Raw genomic sequence first — 17,725 nt, forward strand, 5'->3', positions numbered from 1 at the left:
ATATATCATCAAAACCTGATTTTTCTAGTGGACCTTACACTTAGAAAAAAAGAATCCTCAGAGACCTAGAGTCTTTTGCATTTAAATTGCAATGGGGATAGGATGGTGAAGATGGACACATACATATACACACACACACAAATGTGTATGCACACCCCCCACGTGACCCATATGCATGAATATTAGAACTCTCACCCAGTGATGTCATTCTGTTTAGTTTCCTTCTTCTCAGCTTCAAAAGGTACAAAAATGAAAAAGAAAAGTTTTCAAAACCTTCTCAAGGTGTTGAAATGTTCTATGAGGACATGTTTGCCTCTTAGGTCTGGCCTGATTTGGCACATGGGCACCTGGACATTTCAATCTTTAATCTAGCCATACCTCATCCTCTTTCAGTTTGCAGTGGTGGTGGAGAAGAACCAGGTCAGAAGTCTGCTTTTCCAGGATGGATTGGTACTGCAGGAGAGAACAATAAGAAGTCTGCAACTCCTCTGTGCGAAACTCCAGGTCTTGCTGCAGGGCCAGAAGTTTCTTCTTCAGTTGCTGGAGTTGTCTCAGATGACACTGTTTAGCAGACCCAAATTCTATCTGGGTATCTCTGAATGTTGAAACCTTTACTTGCTTCTTGTTCTACAACACAGCATATACAGAAAGGCTTTAGTGTGTCACCAAGGATGAAGTTGATCTTTGACTTTTTTTCATTTGTTCAATCATTTGTGTCCACCAATTTACCCTTTTGTCATCCACAGATAACTTAGTAAGTGTTTCTCTCTATTCCTAGGAAATGTAGCACCATCCCATTCTGTAAGAATCTACAAAAAAAGGTTCTTCCCTATCAGAAGCTTATGGTTTGTGGTCAGAATTAAAAAATCATACATGTAAAGGATCTGGAGACTCACAAATAACATGCTTATAGTTTGCTTTCACATGTGGAAATGACACACTTGACTTGGAAGGAAGCGGGTAGGAGCTACTGCGAGAATCCAGGCTAGAAAAGATGGTGGTGGGGAACGAGGTGGTAACAGTAAAGAGAGTAAGTAGTTGGATTCTAGATATATTGAGTCCTGAGAACCTATTTGATGTCACATGGGGAGAAATTATGGCCATGAAAAGACAAGATAGGGGGAAATTATGGCCATGCAAAGACAAATTATGGTCAGGTCAAGGGTTTGACCTGATGAGTAACTGGAGAGATGGTGTTTTAGTGAGGTCACGCTGAGACACAAAAGAGGAAATCCTTAGTAAGAGTGAGACGTGGTAGCATAGATAAGGAAAAGAAAGCTCAGCCCGGCTGTGGACACTGCTGTGTATAGACGAAATGTCTCAAGAGCCTAAAATCTCTTGTCTGAACAGGCAAGCTGGGGGACATAGGGAAACACTTATAACTCCCCTCCACCCCCTGAATGTAAGTTCTTAATTCATTCGGGACTGAAGCAAAGAAGTCAATGTCCTTTGATAGGGTTAATTCAGAAGGGTTTTTAGTGAAACAAATATGTAATAAAATCCCTATCACTTTAGTCAAAATCCTTTTTCTCTTGGCTCTGTTAAAGGGGAATCAATCAATCTGTAAGGACTAAGACGTTGTCTTCCTGGTATTTCTAGTGATCCAGTGTGACTTCTGATTGGGCACTTCTTCCCTGTAGCTAGACAGGCATGATACAGTTGAAAACAGCTTGTGGTATCCTCCTTCCTATATTTCCTTTGCTTCTCCTTTCCAGCTCCCCGTTTTTCTCTTCATTCTCGAAAGGAATGAGAAATGCATTTTTTCCATTGTTTAAAAGAAGTCAAATTCTCCTCCTTGTACCTGGTATGTCATCTAGACTTTGATGTGCTCAGAGTTACTCTTTGGCTCTCAAGTTTCCTGTGGGTAAACCGTATCTTTTCCTAAAGACAATTAGGTGGGTATAAAGCTGAGCAGCTTGGCAGTGACACTAATGAATGAGTAATTTCTCATCTTCAGAGGTCCTGTTGAATCTTCTGGATTTAATTTTGGTCTGAGGTAGCACAATGGACACGTCACAATGATGAGAATTTTCTCAACTCTTCCAGCACAGCATAGATATAGTACTTGATCTGATGTGCTTGATTATAAGTATTGATTAGATCTATAGAGGGACTAGAACTCTTAGACAGGAATTTTAAAGATGATTAAAGATTATTATACATAAATACCTATGGGTTTGGAGGAATCAAAATTCAAAGACTTGGAGAAGTTCCTAAGCTCATTTGAGATGTATTAAATTTTTATTTGTCTTTATGAATTTAAATATTTTTGTTATTTCTAAATGAATATAAAAGAATGTCAAGCTATAGATTAAATCAACATTCTCTATATATCACACACACATATGCCCAAGAACAATTTCTTGAAGGTACTAATGTATTTCCTTTTCCTTCTTCCTTCTAAAAACTTGCCGTTTTTCTAGTGGAGACATAGATATTATATTCTTCTTCAACTTTCTTCTTTTTTGGGGGGGATGAGTCCTTGGGCTTGAACTCAATGCCTAGGCCCTTGTCCCTGAGCTTTTATGCTCAAAGCTAGCACTCTACTGTGTAATCTACAGCTTCACTTAAAGTTTTGTGTGTGTGTGTGTAATTGGAGATAAGAATCTCACAGACTTTCCTGCCTAGGTTGGCTTTGAACTGCAATCCTCAGATCTCAGTTGCTTGAGTAGCTAGGATTATAGGCATGAGCCATCAGCGCCTGGCTCTTCAACTTTTAAACTGAGATCTGGAGAAAGTGAGGGAGCGATTTTTATGAAGGTAAGATTAGATACTGGGGTTTGACCTCAGGACCTTACTCTTGTAGTACATGTGCTTTACTACCTTGAACCACATACCAAGTGCCTTTTGTGTTAGTTAGTATTATTATTTTTAGGTAGGAGCATGTGTCTTTTACCTGGACTGGCCTCGAACCACTTCTTTTTACACCTCCTGTGTAACCGGGATGACAGGTGTGTGCCATGGTGCCTAGCTTTTCATATTTAGTTATTTATTTTAATGAGATGGGGTCTGGCTTGCTTTTTTTTTTGTTCCAGGCTGGCCTGGATCCATGGTCATTCAGATCTCTGCTTCCTGAGTACCTGGCAGGCACCACTAATACCTGACAGACTAGTTCTTAAGGTGACTATCCAGAGTTGAATGTGATTCTGGAGTCATCTCCTCTGCCAGTTTCTCGGCTCTCTTGGCAGCACCAGATGCCCAAAAGGTGGAGAGCAATGGCTGCTAATAGGAACTTGTTCCCATATTTAGTCAACCTTTCAGCCCTACTTGTGGTCAAAGAGATTATAGCTATTGCTCCTTCCTTGCCTGTGTGGCCACTTGATCACAGAAGGAAATTAATTAGCTTGGCACGATTTGCCTTTTGAAAAGTCACATTGGTTTCCACCCAATACTTTGTGCTTTTCAAGTTGATGCTAATTGATTGATGTTAAGTTCTATATTTTCCCTGATATTGAAGTTAAGCTGACAGGTCTATAATTACCAGGATTGTCCTTTTTCCCTTTTTAAAAAGATGAGCACTTCATTTACCCTTTTGGAGTCTACAGGGACTTTCTTTATCCTCTTGAGTTCTCAAAAATAATCGCTAGGAGCTATGTAATAACACCTGCCAATTCTTTAAGTACTCTTAGAAGAATGTCATCGGGCCCTGCTGATTTGCCTAAAGCCAGCTTTTCAAAATACCATTTAACCATTTTATTTCCTATTCAAATTCACATTCTTTTCTGTCATAGGTTGGCATTCTGTTAAAGGGAGCCCTGATTACTTTATTTTTTTCATTAGGGAATTAATTGGTATTATAAAGGTGATGTACAGGAGGGTTACAGTTACGTGAGCTAGGTAAAGAGTACATTTCTTTTTGGACAATGCCATCCCTTCTCTCACGCTCTCCTAGCTCTCCCTTCCCATCCTACCCACATGCTATATAGTTCATCTTCAACATAGTGTCTAGTGAGCTGCATTTGTTCACCCTTTGTCCCTCCATTTCTGTGCCCCCATTTGCCATCCCAAAGACCCAAAAGAAAAGGAAACAAAAACAGCAACGAAGAGAAAACCTCTTGTTTCTGTTTCCTGGAGTTCATTTAGATAAATGTTATTTTATATGATCTGATGCACATAGGCATTGTGCCTTTGTGTTCCTCTCGTATGAATATCCTCCTTTGGTCTCATCATGTGTGAATGCCATCCTGTATAATTTATTATGTCTCAGCGAATTTTAGATCTAGCTTCTTCACATAAAAGAAAACATGCCCTGTTTGCGTCTCTGAGCTTGGCCTACCTCACTTAAAATGATTTGTTCTGGTTCCATCCATTTCCCTGCAAATGACATAATCTTATTCTCTCTCCCCTCTCTCTCTCCCCCCGCCCTATCTTTTGGTGCTGGTTCTAGGGCTTGAACTCAGGGCCTGGACTCTGTCTCTGATCTGCTTTTGCTCAAGGCTGGCATGCTACCACTTGAGCCATAGCACCCCTTCCAGTCTTTTCTGTTTATGTACTGAGGAATTCAACCCAGGGCTTCATGAATGCTACCACTTCATGAGTGCTACTCTACCACTAAGCCACATTCCTATCCCCCTGGCTTTTAAAAAAAGCTTTAGTGGGGATATGAGTCTCACAGACTTCCTTGTCTGGGCTGTCTCTGAATCATCATCTTCAGATCTCAGCCTTCTGAGTAGCTAGGATTGATTGCATGTGTGAGCCATGGGCGCTTGGTTAAATTTTTATTGGCAGTGCTAGGATTTGAACTCAGGGCCTCATGGGCTGGTACTCTACTACTCAAGCTATATACACCTGGAGCCCTTCTTTCTAATGGCTCTATACAATTCCAATGTGTATAGGAACCACATTGTTTTGATTCACTCATGTCTTGTAGGGCATCTGGGCTGTTTCCATACTTCGCTATTATGAATAGTGCAGCAATAAACACATATATACAAGTCTCTTTATGGTATCCTGGCTTGTGATATTCTGGGTAGATGCCCAGGAGTGGTATGGCTGGATCATAGGGAAGATATATGTTTAGTTTTTTGAGGAACCTCTAGACTGCTGTCCAGAGTGATTGTACTAGCTTATATTTCCAACAGTGCAGAAAGGTTCCTTTCCCCCCACATCCCCACCAATATTTGTTGATAGAATCCATGATGTTGGCCTATCTAACTGGGGTGAGATGGAATCTCAGAGTTGTTTTGATTTGCATTTCTTTTATGGCTAGGGATGATAAGCATTTTCTCATGTGTTTCTTTGTCATTCTATCTCTTCTTCTGACAAGTCTCGCCTTAGCTCTTTTGCCCAGTTAGTGACTCAAGCTTTGGGAGGAGTTAGTTTCTCTCTGTCTGTCTGTCTCTCTCTCTGTCGCTCTCTCTCTCTCTCTCTCTCTCTTTTCTTTCTTCTTCTTTTTTTTTTTTGCCAGTCCTGGGGCTTGAAATTCATGGGCCTGGGCACTGTCCCTGAGCTGCTTTTGCACTACCACTTGAGCCATAGCACCACTTCCAGCTTTTTCTGTTTATGTGGTGCTGAGGAATTGAACCCAGGGCTTCATGCATGCTAGGCAAGCACTCTACCACTAAACCACATTCCCAGCCTTCCTTGTATATTTTATTAGGCCCTTGTCAGATGTGTCACTGATAAAGATATTCTCCCAGTTTGTGGGCTATCTTTCTAGTTCAGTAACTATGTCCTTTGTTGTGCCATACCTTTTAATTTTGATATAGTCCCATTTGTCAAGTCTCTCATATCTGCTGTATCCCTGGAACTCTTTTCAAAAAAGTTTCTGCCTATGCTTATGAGTTCTATTTTTTTCTACTCCCTATTGCAGTAATCTCACAGTTTCAGATCTGACATTGAGGTCTTTGAGTTGATATCAGCTCATGGTGACAAACAAGAATCCACTTTATATGGTTTTATTTCTGGGTCTTCTAGTCTGTTTCATTGATCTTCGGGTCTACTTTTATGCCAATATTAAGCTGGTTTTTTTTTTTGTCAGTCATGGGGCTTGAACTCTGGGCCTGAGCACTGTCCCTCAGCTCTTCAGCTCACGGCTAGCACTCTACCACTTAAGCTACAGTGCCACTTCCAGTTTTCTGGTGGTTCATTGGAGATAAGAATTTTATGGGCTTTCCTGCCTGGGCTGGTCCTCAGATCTCAGCCTCCTGAGTAGCAAGGATTACAGGCATGAGCCACCGGCACCCAGCCACTAAGCTTTTTTTTGTTATTATAGCTCTGTAGTTGAGCTCAAGGTCTAGGATTGTGATACTACCAATATTGCTTTTTTTTTTTTAGTCTAGAATTGCTTTGGCTATTTGTTGTTCCCTAGGGATTTTGGATTGTTTTCTCTATCTTGGTAAATTCCATTGGGATTTTGATGCATTAAATTTGTAGATAATTTTTGGCAGTATGTCTATTCTCACAATATTAATTCTACCTATCCATGAACACAGGAGGTCTTTCCATTTCCTGATGGTGTCTTTGATTTCTTTAAATTTTTATCATTTTCATTATAAAGTTCTTTTGCTTCATTGGTTATGCTTATTTTTTTGAAGCTGTTGCAAATGGAGTTGTTTTCCTGATTTCCCTCACTGCTTGTGCACTGTTGACATACAGAAAGGCTGCTAATTTTTGTGGGTTAATTTTCTTTTTTTTTTTTGAGGGGGGGGTCCGGTTGTGGAGCCTGAACTATGGGCCTGGGTGCTGTCCCTCAGCTCTTGCTCTACCACTTGAGCCACAGCACCACTTCTGGCTTTTTTCTTTTTGCTTATGTGGTGCTGAGGAATCAAACACAGGGCCTCAGGCATGCAAGGCAAGCGCTCTACCACTGAGCCAACTTCCCAGCCCTGTGGGTTAATTTTCTGTCTTGCTGCTTTACCATAGTTACTGATTGGCTCTAGGAACTTGGGGATGGAGTCTTTTAGGTCCTTTAGATATAAGGTCATGTCATCTGCAAGTAGGGATAATTTGATTTCTTTCTCTATGTAAATTCTTTTTATATCTTTTCTTGCCTTATTGCTCTAGCTAAGAATTCTACTATATTGAAGAGGAGTGGGGAGAATGGACATTCTTGCCTTGTTCCTAATTTCAGAGGAAATGGTCTTAGTTTTTCAATGTTCAGTATGATGTTGGCTGTTGGTTTGTTTTATTTAGCCTTTATTATTCTTAAGTATGTATTTCTTCTATTCCTACCATCTCCAGAGCTTATAGTATGAATGGAGGTTGAAATTTTGTTGTTCTGCATCTATTGAGATGATCATGTGGCTCTTGTCTTTGGCTCTGTTAATGTGATATATTACATTTGTTGATTTACATATGTTAAACCAGCTTTGCATCTCTGGGATAAAACCCACCTGAACATAATGATTTTTTTTTATTAGTTGATGAGTTCTGTTGATTAGTATTTTTTTAAGAGCTTTGTGTCTGTGTTCCTCAGAGAGATTGGTCTATAAGTTCTCTTTTTGTCACTGGATCCCTATCTGGTTTTAGGATGAATTCGATCCTGGCTTCATAAAATGAGTTTGGAATTGATCCTTATAGTTCATGGAAAAGTTTGAGGAGTACTGGTGTTGGCTCAACTTTACAAGTCTTACAGAAATCAGCTGTGAATCCATCAGGAACTGGACTTTTCCTTATTGGAAGACTCCTGATTATTTCCTCAATCTTATTGCATGTTATAGGCCTGTTTAAGTGGTTTATATCTTCTTGGGTCAGCATAGGCAGTTTATAGGTCTCTAGGACTTTATCCATTTCTACTAGATTTTCCATCTTATCTGAGTATAGATTTTGAAAGCAGTCCTTCATAATCTTTTGAATTTTTTGGATGTTTGTTGTAATATTTCCTTTGGCATTTCTAATTTTGTTGATTTGAGTCTCTTCTTTTTTTCATCAATATAACTAGTGGTCTATCAATTTTATTGACCTTTTTCAAAGAACCAGTTTTTTGTTTAGTTGATTTTATGTCTCTATTGATATAGTTGATTTTATGTATAGTTTTCTTAGTCTCTCATTGATTTCTGCCCTAATCTTTAATCTCTGTCCAGTAGCTTTGAGTTTGGCATGCTCCTGTTTTTCTAGCTGCTTTAGTTGCATCATGAGGTTAAATACATGCTTTGTTTCTGTTTCCTTTATGTATGCACTTAGAGCTATGAACTTTCCTCTCAATACTGCTTCTGAGGTTCTGGTCTGATGTGTTTTTATTCTCATTGAATTGTAAGACATTCATGATTTCCTCCTTTATTTTTTCAGTGACCCATGTGTTGTTCAGCAGTGTGTTATTCAGTCTCCATGTATTTGAGAGTTTTCTGCAGTATGTTTTGTTGTTGAGAACTAGTTTAATTCCATTGTGCTCAGATAGGATACAAGGAGTTATCTTGATCCTTTTGTATTTTCTCAGGCTTGTTGTGTATCCGAGGATATGGTGCATTTTGGAGAATGTTCCATGGGTTTCATTTGGGAATTTAAAATTTATCTTTTTTTTCCCAATCATTGTCATGATCTTCTTTTGCTTTCTTGGATGAGTTAAATGACATATTTTCTTGGAACTCTAGGTTAGCTTCATCTCACTAGATAAGTTTATCTGTTGCTTCTTTTTCTTTTTAATATCAGTTGTGGGGCTTGAACTGAGGGCCTGGCTGCGGTCCCTGAGCTCTTTTGCTCAAGGTTAGTGCTCTATCACTTTGAGCCATAGCACTACTTCCAGTCTTCTGGTGGTTAATTGTAGGTAAAAGTCTCATGGATTTTCCTGCCCTGGCTGGCTTTGATCCTCAGGTCTCAGCCGAATGAATATATCTGTTACTTCTTTTTATAAACTTCATTTCTTGTTCTTGTAATGGTAGAATATGGAACTAGGGGTTTAATTAACACTCATTTTCTTGGAATGCAAAGCTTAGTTGAAAAGCTATTCAGTATCCTTATGCCTCTGACTGTGAATAGAACCTAGGAAAGGTCAGGTTGCTCAAGAAGGCCTTTTCTTTATTGATTTGATTATCATTTTATTATGGCATCTCTGTTGTTGCTTTCTCTTTTTACATTGGGACATTCAGTGTCTAGACAGGGCCAAGCCTTAGGTTTCTGAAGTGAGGTGCAAATTTTAAGAAGCAGTTAGTCTCAAGGCTAAGCATGTACAGGTTGGTCCCTGAAGAATGAGCACCCATAAATTCTCTACCCTGAGCACCTCACTTTTCTCATCCCACTCGCTGCAATGTCGCTGTGTTTTGGAGTGTAATGTTTTTAACTTTATGAGGTCATGGCATGTTCTTTCCTATTTCCTGGCTCCTCCTCTCCTTTTGTTACATATAACATCTGATGCAATATTTAACTTTCCCCTCATCACTGTGGTCCTGAATCATGACCTCTGCTCTATTTCTCCAGCTCTTTTTCAGATATATTAGTCGAAATTCCAAAAAGTAGTCATGGGTTTTCTCTTTGTTCCCGTATTACATTTCTTTCTAGAAGGCAAATCTTGAAGGGATTTTTCTGAGTACATGAATACAGGTCCACATGTAATTGTGTATTTGTATGCATAGTCTGCAATTTAAATTTTGCACTAAGTGCTAGGAAAAAAAAGAGCTTGTTTTAAAGCTTGTTTCAAGCTGTTAGACCTTCTTCTGGGCAATTAGAATAATAAAATGCAATTTAATACCTTTTTCCTTTCAAGTTGCCAGGTACATTTATAAGCCACATGGCTTTCCCTGGCTGGGGAATAAGTAAACTCATGATAGCTATGGTGAAAATATCCTAAAATGTTAATATTTAGAAGGAAGTAAATTATGATAATCTTCCTGAGATCCATTTAGGAATACCATGGATTTTTTCTATATTCATAACTTCCTGAGAAAGGACAGCAATACCTAGTAAGGTGAGGTAGGAGTACTTAGTAGCATTTTTAGGATCTTGCAGAGAACAAGATGTGGTTTCTATAGTGAGATGGTAAGTTCTGGCAGAACAGTGAAAGAACCCTGGTCCTTGACCACAAGAAACACAGTGGTTGCTTACACAGTAGCTAGGAGACTAAGTTGTGGGTTCAGCAAAGGCATATGCAACCAGTATCTGCTTTACATTTACACAGAACTTGTATCACTAAATGGAAATAAGGTTCTACCAGTAATGAGTCATTGGACACTCAAGTTTTCAGGAGTTGTGGGAAGATATATCCCAGTGGATTTTGTGCTTGTGCAGATAAATGTAAAAACTGGTTTTAGTGCTGTCAAAGAGAGAAAAGAGAGAGAGAGAGAGAGAAACCAAGGCTAACGTAAAATGGTCTCAATTGATATATAGACTCTAGGTCAGTATTTGTTCAATTAACAGTGTCAAGATGGCGGCCATGCTAGGAGGTTTTACTGTTCAGGTATGCATAGGCTAAGTATTACTGTGTGTCTTGCCTTGGGTACCCCAAAAGCTGGCCTTATAACAAAGAACTGAGTGTTGAACAGAAGTTTATGTGGTAGGTGATTATAGGAGACTCTACATTAAGCAGAGCTGGGAACTGGGACAAAAGAGGAAAGGAAGTGAATGAAAGGTGTGTTATCAAGCCAGTTTTCACTGTGGGGAACGGTGAGCCAGAGAAAATAGTATGTCTTGAGTTAACTCAGGCTAAGGGGCAAAGGAAATAGGTAATTGAGTCAACTTGTTAGAGGCATTAATTCTCGGGTACCTCTGCTTGCCATATGATTGTGTTCTGGCCATATGATATCTTCAGAAGGATATCTCATAGGTGATGAGATGCAGTTAGGTGGAATTAATGAGCACTGACTGCACTGATGAATGGTGATATATCAGAGTGGGAGAAGTGGCTTTTATTCACATGGGTTGGCTTCGAAGTTTTCTAAGGTTCCAATCAGGAGACAATACTCTCCTTATACCATTATACTCTGGTATTTTCAGGGCTGTAAGCTAAAGTGTAAAAGGCCAGATAAGAAAAAGGCAGCATAGAGCCAGACCCTGGTGGCTCACACCTGTAATCCTAGGTACACAGGAGGCTGAGATCTGAGGATTATGATTGAAAGCCAGCCCAGGCAGGAAAGTCAATGAGACATCTCCAATTAACCACTGGAAAAGCAGAAATGGAGCTGTGGCTCAAAGTGGTAGAGCACTAGCCTTGGATAAAAAGAGCTCAGGGACAGCACTCAGACCCTGAGTTCAAGCCCTGCAACCAAAAAACAAAGAAAAGAAAAGAAAAGGAAGTATCTCAGAAAGTTGATAAACTTGGAAATAGCTAGGTTAAAAAACCCAGAAGGAAGGATAATTTTTCTGTTAGTGTGTGTGTTTAGTTCTGAGTGCTTGCTAAGTAAGTACTATTGTGTGACCCATTTAAGAACTATCTGTTGTTCCTGCCCATGGATGCTCAAGTAGTCAAAGGAATAGAGTTGGTAGCAGTTGCCAATGCCTTACGTGGCCATCGTTCATTATAGCCTCCTCCACACAGAGCTGGTTCTCTTGTAAGGTCTTCCCCTGTCTCTTGCAGACATCATGAAGATTCTTGATGTCAAGTTGAAGGCTTAAGAGCTTGCTGTTCAGGCCACTCACTTCTCTGTCTCTCTCCTGGACCTAGGCAGACAGAAAAATAAAAAGCATCAATTATAAACTATCAAGAACATGCTAACTTTCCTTCACTTAACAGGTTGACAGAGACTTTAAATTCTGGTGAAATTTGTCCATCAAGACTTTGCTGCTATTACTCATCCTGTGTAACATTTATACAATATCCATTTGCAAGGTATCTAAGTGCTCTGACTTACTCAATTACTTACTTATTTTAATTAATCTTTACCACAGTGCTGTGGATGCAGATGCATCAGACAATTCTGTTTCTGGGCCTAAAATAATTCCAGGTACCCAGTGAACTGTCTATAAATATTAATGGTTCTGCCACTGATGAAATGAACATACTGAGATGTGAAATGAACCTGTCAGGACTGTAGTAGATCGGTGGTGGAGCCGATGTAGGATTCTGATGTCTCTTAACTTTCTCTTTTACCATTAACCAAAATCTTCCTCATCTATAAACCTAGTGGTTTTCCTTGTAGGGGTATACCAATGGGAACAAAAAATGGAAATTTTAGCTGATTAGGTAAGATATCTGTCTTTGATTGTGCTTGAAAATGATAAGTGTTGCGAGGCCAAAATGGAAAGTATGGAAAGTGGTGGAGCTCAAAATAGTGTGTGCAGTGCAGCATCATAGCATGGGCTCGGGTGGGGGCAGGAAGCAGAGCTGGTTAGATGGGGTGGGTGGGACTCCATCACCTCATGATTTCTGTGCTACGGATGCCCATAGTGTGAGGAGGAGTTAGGAGAAGTCCTCTGTGGACCCGTGCAGTGCTTCAAATTCTATCAGTGTGCTGCTTTTTCTCATATTTGTGATGCTAGACATTATTACCTTGGACTTTTAGACCTTGGATCTGACGCTGTTGAATGCATGTGAGGTGCCTGACTCCTTGGAAGTAGCTTCTTATGTGAGGATTTGTCATTAATGAGAGAAACACTCCCAAGAGAAACTAGCAAGAAGAAAGGGGGAAAGAAGGAAAGGTGAGGGGAAGAAAGCAGGCAAAGGTATGATTTTCAGACAAAGTCCAGTGGGTCATTCTAGTCTGATCCCACATGGAACTCTGGAGCCTATTTGATATGTGAGAATCAATCCTGATTGGCAGCAGTTAAAGCTGGGCTGTCAAACCTGGCATCAACCAGTCAATGTACCAGGGCTCTCCCTGAAATGTAAGCTCCCAAGGACATCCAGTTAAAACTGGACCCTAAAGCGTTCTATAGGCAAAGTGAGCTCAGAAGTCTAGGAATAATTCTTCTGAGAGAGAAAGCAGGATAAGGGCACAGAAGTGGCTCAGATCAGAGCTGTCTTAAGTCTGGTTAGCAGCGGGGTCAGGAAAGTGCATTCCACATTCTCCCCGTCCTTATAACCAGTGCTCACCTCCATTGCACATGGACTGGTCTGGCTTCTGAAATAGATGGGCTACATAACACACATTCCCAAGGGAACTGGAGACCTGATATGGACATCATAAATCAAGCCTTAGTGGACAGGTCAGTTTAAGAGACCTCTGTACAAGGCCAAGGGGGAGGAAGGTGGGCAGAGGACAACGTGAGAATCGGACACTGCAATGTCAGAGTATTCGGAATTGAGAAGGTTTCCCAGAAGTGCTGCTGTCTCAGCTGATTTATTCCTTCATTTCCATTTAGTACCTGGATTTTTTTTTTTTTTTTTTTACCACTTTACAGTTTAATTAGGTTAACGGCATGGCTCTGTCATTAAAAGAATTTCATTATCTCAAAACTCTCCTTCCTCCTCTCAGTCCTGTCCCTCGTTCCTCACTTTCAGAAAAATAACAATGGATGTCAACTGCCCTAAGCATGTAATTACCATTAAGACAATTACCAGGGACTCTCTTAAGAGAATACTTGTAGTTTTTTTTTTTAAACATGGAATGCAGACACTGTTTTCTAACTTGAAAATGAAATTCTCGACTTGATAAGCAGTCGCTACTTGTTTTAATGCTTTGGAACTCTTTTCTCCTGATCACCACATCAGGGGAAGAGGGTATGAAGCCACACTAGAGAGACTCTTAGGGTCTCCTCCATTCTAGGTATAGAACCATTTTTCCCCCTTAGGCATCTATGAAAAAGTTGGTGACAGTGCCAAACTTGCCCAGTGCTCTGCATTCTTGCTTTGATGCACAATATATGTGTCTTAAGGCAAAAATCAGGTCACCAGATTGTCCCATAAGGGTTCTAGCGCTCTGTAGGCTAACAAAAGACCAATGACATACAACTTGAGCCTCTCTAAGTTAGCAGTTAAATGTTATCTTTCAGGGCTTGGAAAAAATTATATTAAGTGAAGTAAGCCAGGCCCAAAGAAACATAGGTCCCATGTTTTCCCTTATTTGCAATATCTAGTATATGTCTGAGTCAAGCAGAAAAGGTCAGATAAGGTGATGTTAGGGAAATGAACCCTAAGATATGTATTCAAATGTTTTTTTTTCTTTCATGCGATTGTTTCTAACACATTTATCAGATGATTTCTTTGTTGCTTTGTATGTTCCTCCCCCACAGTATAACCCCTGCTTTCACTGTATTTGATGTCAGTATAACATGTGGAGGGGAAGAGGAAAAACAAATCGTTTAAATAGGGATGGATACAGGTGGACCCATTACAACAATGAGACGTACAAGTCATTATATCGAAAACGAACTTTACAACTTAGGTGGGAGGTGGGCAGCGGGGAGGATTGGGTGTGGGCACTGGGGGAGGATGGGAAGGGATGGGAAGGGGAAACAAAGGAGGAGGCTACAATGCTCCATAGGAAATGTACTCATTATCTTGCCCATGTAATTGTAACCCCTCTGTACAGTATTTTCACAATAAAAAAAATGTTATCTTTTAGGCGAATAAAAATATCCCCTTTCTTTCAGATGATCTCCGAATAGAAGGCCTACTAACCCTATTCTTTCTACCACAGGAATTCAGAATTAGATCTTACATGTAGATGCAAATTATGTCTATAACACTGGGCTTTAGATCTTACCTAATTTGGACACTTAGCGTTGGGTCAGAATCTCTCAGGAACATTTCTTTGTTCATAAAACAAGAGGGTGTGTAATAAGCCATCTTTCTTTGAAGATTTTCTAAACCAGGTGAATAACAAATGTATTTGGCTTGGTCAAATAAAATTTTTTTTGAAACCAAAACCTAACAAATCATTCTTAAAGACCAAATCATAAAAGGGTTTGAATGCGCGTGGATTGAAAGCACTTGAAGAACGTTAAGATGATTTCCATGAATCATATTTCATTTTTCACTTCAGGTGGTTAGAAGAAGATGCTGCACTCACCTCACCAACTCGAGAGAGATAAGTTTTCCCCTCCCCCGGGGTGCCAGTAAATCGAATTTCTTGCACAGATATTAGCTGTAAAGTATTTATAATTCTATGTACTTTATGAAGGCTAAATTCCAAGCGATGCCTTTCAAGTATTAATATGCAGCAGGAATAGATTTCATCTGACATTTCATCAATCATAGCTCTGTAACCAATCCTGGGTCATGAGATGAACTGAGAGTCATAATACTGACCCTCAGGCACTATCTGATCCTCTCCTGGATCTGAAGTCATTAGTAATAGCTGAAATCACAAGCCTCTCCACTGGCTAGTGGGTTTTCATTTAGACAAGCCATGTTCTCAGATACCTGGCTTTGGCTACTCTGCTTAGAAGCATGTGCATTATCAGGGTTACCTACCCACAGGCAAAATGGTGAGTACTAACATCACGTTTTTCTGTTGTACTCATGATAATTATTGGAAAATAGGTAATTTACTGAGGCAAATTGTCTGTATTGATTAAATGGGTCTTTGGTCAAACAGCATGACTTCTCAAATATATATTTTAAAGGAGGCCTAGCAATCTGAAGGTCCTGAGTTCAATCCTTAGTACCACACACACACAAAAAACTAAACAAAAACCAAAAAAGCTTGCTGTCTTTTGAAACTTGGGTGGTAGTTACCAGAGAAGGGGGTGGGGTCAATCACCTATGAATGTCATCACCTTTGGAGATTATTTGTCTGAGGATGAGGACAGATCTTCAACACAAAGTGAAAGAGTTGGAAATATGGCATTAGTGGTGCTTTCCTAGCATGCATGAAGCTCTGGGTTTGATTCCTCAGTACCACATAAACAGAAAAAGCCAGAAGTGGCACTGTGGCTCAAGTGGCAGAGTGCTAGCCTTGAGCAAAAGAAGTTTAGGGACAGTGTCCAGGCACTGAATTCAAGCCCCAGGACTGACAAAAACAAAGAAACCAATAGTGTAACATTACTTTTAACAATAGATATCCATTTATGCTGCTTTAGAAACAATAGATATCCATTTTGAAAGGGGCTGGGAATATGGCTTAGTGGTAGAGTGCTTGCCTAGCATGCATGAAGCCCTGGGTTTGATTTCTCAGTACCACATACACAGAAAAAGCTTGAAGTGTCACTGTGGCTCAAGTGTTAGAGCACTAGCCTTGAGCAAAAGAAGCTCGGGGACAGTGCCCAGGCCCTGAGTTTAATTAAGCCCTAGGACTGGCAAAGAACAAAACAAATCAACTCCCCCAAAACAACAAACAAAAGCAGCAAAAAATAAAAATAAAAAAGCAGCAAGCCTTAAAACCTAGTGTGATTTCAGAAATTTTTACATTTTGTCAACTAATAAGGCTGACAGTTCCCTATTTCACACATCCCTACTAATATTGCTATCAAGATTCCTGCATTTTTACATTTGCAGCAACACTCAAGTTGTTTGCACTACTTTCAATAGGAATTAATGGGTACTCATAGAAGGGTTTGCCTATGAGCAAAAGTGTTAAGTTCATCTGGTGAAAAATAAGAATGTTTTTTTTTTTTGTTCTAAGTTCTGCAACCATTGGTGCATCTCTTAGGATGTATATGTTCCCCGGCAGAGAGAGGAGTTCATGGGCATACGGCATCTGTGCAATGTGGATTGCTTTTGTTGTCACTTGGGCAACTGCCAGGAAGCTTTTATTTTTGGCCATCATTTGGCTTTGAAGGAATTCTTTCATTAGAAGATAAGCTCCATGAGAGAAAGGTCTTTGTGTATTTTATTCACTCCCAGCTCCTACAACAATGCTGACTGAGCATGTAGAAGGTGCTCCGTCAATTAAATGAAAGAATGGCCATCTGGAAAATCTGTACTAGATCCTCATTCATTGTAGAACTGGCAGCAGTTCCTTCTGACTCCAGCAGTTCCAGTAGGAAGGAGTGGAAATGACTGTTTTAGAAGCCACTTACCTCTTGGGAGGAGGTCTTTCATTAAGCATATGTCACATAGGACAGCTCTATACTCACCAAGACAGACCTCTTCAATCTTTCTGGAACAGGCTAGAGAACACATATCTACAGTCTGGTCAAAATATTAGACAAACCAGAACACTCTATTTCTACATAATCCCATATAAGTAAGAACATTAGCAATGATAGAAAATATTTATTAAGTGCTTTTTACACAAAGTGTTGTGTAATCCAGCAAGCCTTTGAAATAGGCACTCAACATTCCTGTTTTCTAGGTAAGGCAGCCTAGAGAGAGTAAGCGACATCCTCAGTATCATTCTGCCATTAGTATTGGACTCAGATCCACTGAAGCTTGAGTCTGGGCTCTTAAAGGCTATATTCCCCTGCCTATTTCTGTCTATGATATTTTATGATGGAATTTATATACGGAACTTTGAATCATGAAACTTGAAAAGGAGTTCCTCATAACAAAGGTTCAACTCTGTGTATGTAGAAAGTTAGGATCCTTACCTCATCTTTCAGTCCCTTGGCAGCTCTCAATTCTCCTTTAAGCTTTAGCATTTTGTGAGCTTTGTTATAAACCTGAAAAAGTCCAAGTGTTTAAGATGGAAAAAGCATAAATGAGTCCAGCCCTTTAAAAAACTTTCCCAGCTGGATCTGTGCCCTCAGCAGGAGGTTTGGAAAATTTTCCTAAACTGCTAGCAATACCGACTTTTCTTACCCATCTGTTTGTGTTTTCAAAAGTGTTAAAACACTCACTAGGGAAGCAGACCCATGGTTTTGCATCCTTTCCAAAAAACCCACTGCTCTTTGGTTTCTGAATTCATCTATCTTGGGATCTGAAAGGTCTGAACTGAGCTTACTTTTTAAATTTCTAAGTATCCTGTAACTCAGATATAGTGAAACACCGTGTACTTTTTAATGAACAAAACAGGACGTACGGGACCCAACTTCA

The 17,725-nt window shown here is 39.8% G+C and overlaps 1 protein-coding gene across 1 annotated transcript in view; it reads right to left on the reverse strand.

The window, feature by feature from the left end:
• Nucleotides 1-17,331, reverse strand: part of Pmfbp1 (polyamine modulated factor 1 binding protein 1) — a 43,653-nt gene extending 26,322 nt beyond the window's left edge. The window contains exons 1-3 of the mRNA XM_042700806.1: nucleotides 17,281-17,331; nucleotides 11,374-11,529; nucleotides 379-627 (exon numbers count right to left, since the gene is read on the reverse strand). Of these exons, the coding sequence (XP_042556740.1) occupies nucleotides 379-627; nucleotides 11,374-11,529; nucleotides 17,281-17,331 (456 nt within the window). The remainder of the gene's footprint in view (nucleotides 1-378; nucleotides 628-11,373; nucleotides 11,530-17,280) is intronic.
• Between the last annotated feature and the right edge of the window lie 394 nt (nucleotides 17,332-17,725).

The sequence above is a fragment of the Dipodomys spectabilis genome, unplaced genomic scaffold, assembly GCF_019054845.1.
Source record: "Dipodomys spectabilis isolate Male_0828 unplaced genomic scaffold, ASM1905484v1 ptg000273l, whole genome shotgun sequence".
Classification (NCBI taxonomy): domain Eukaryota; kingdom Metazoa; phylum Chordata; class Mammalia; order Rodentia; family Heteromyidae; genus Dipodomys; species Dipodomys spectabilis.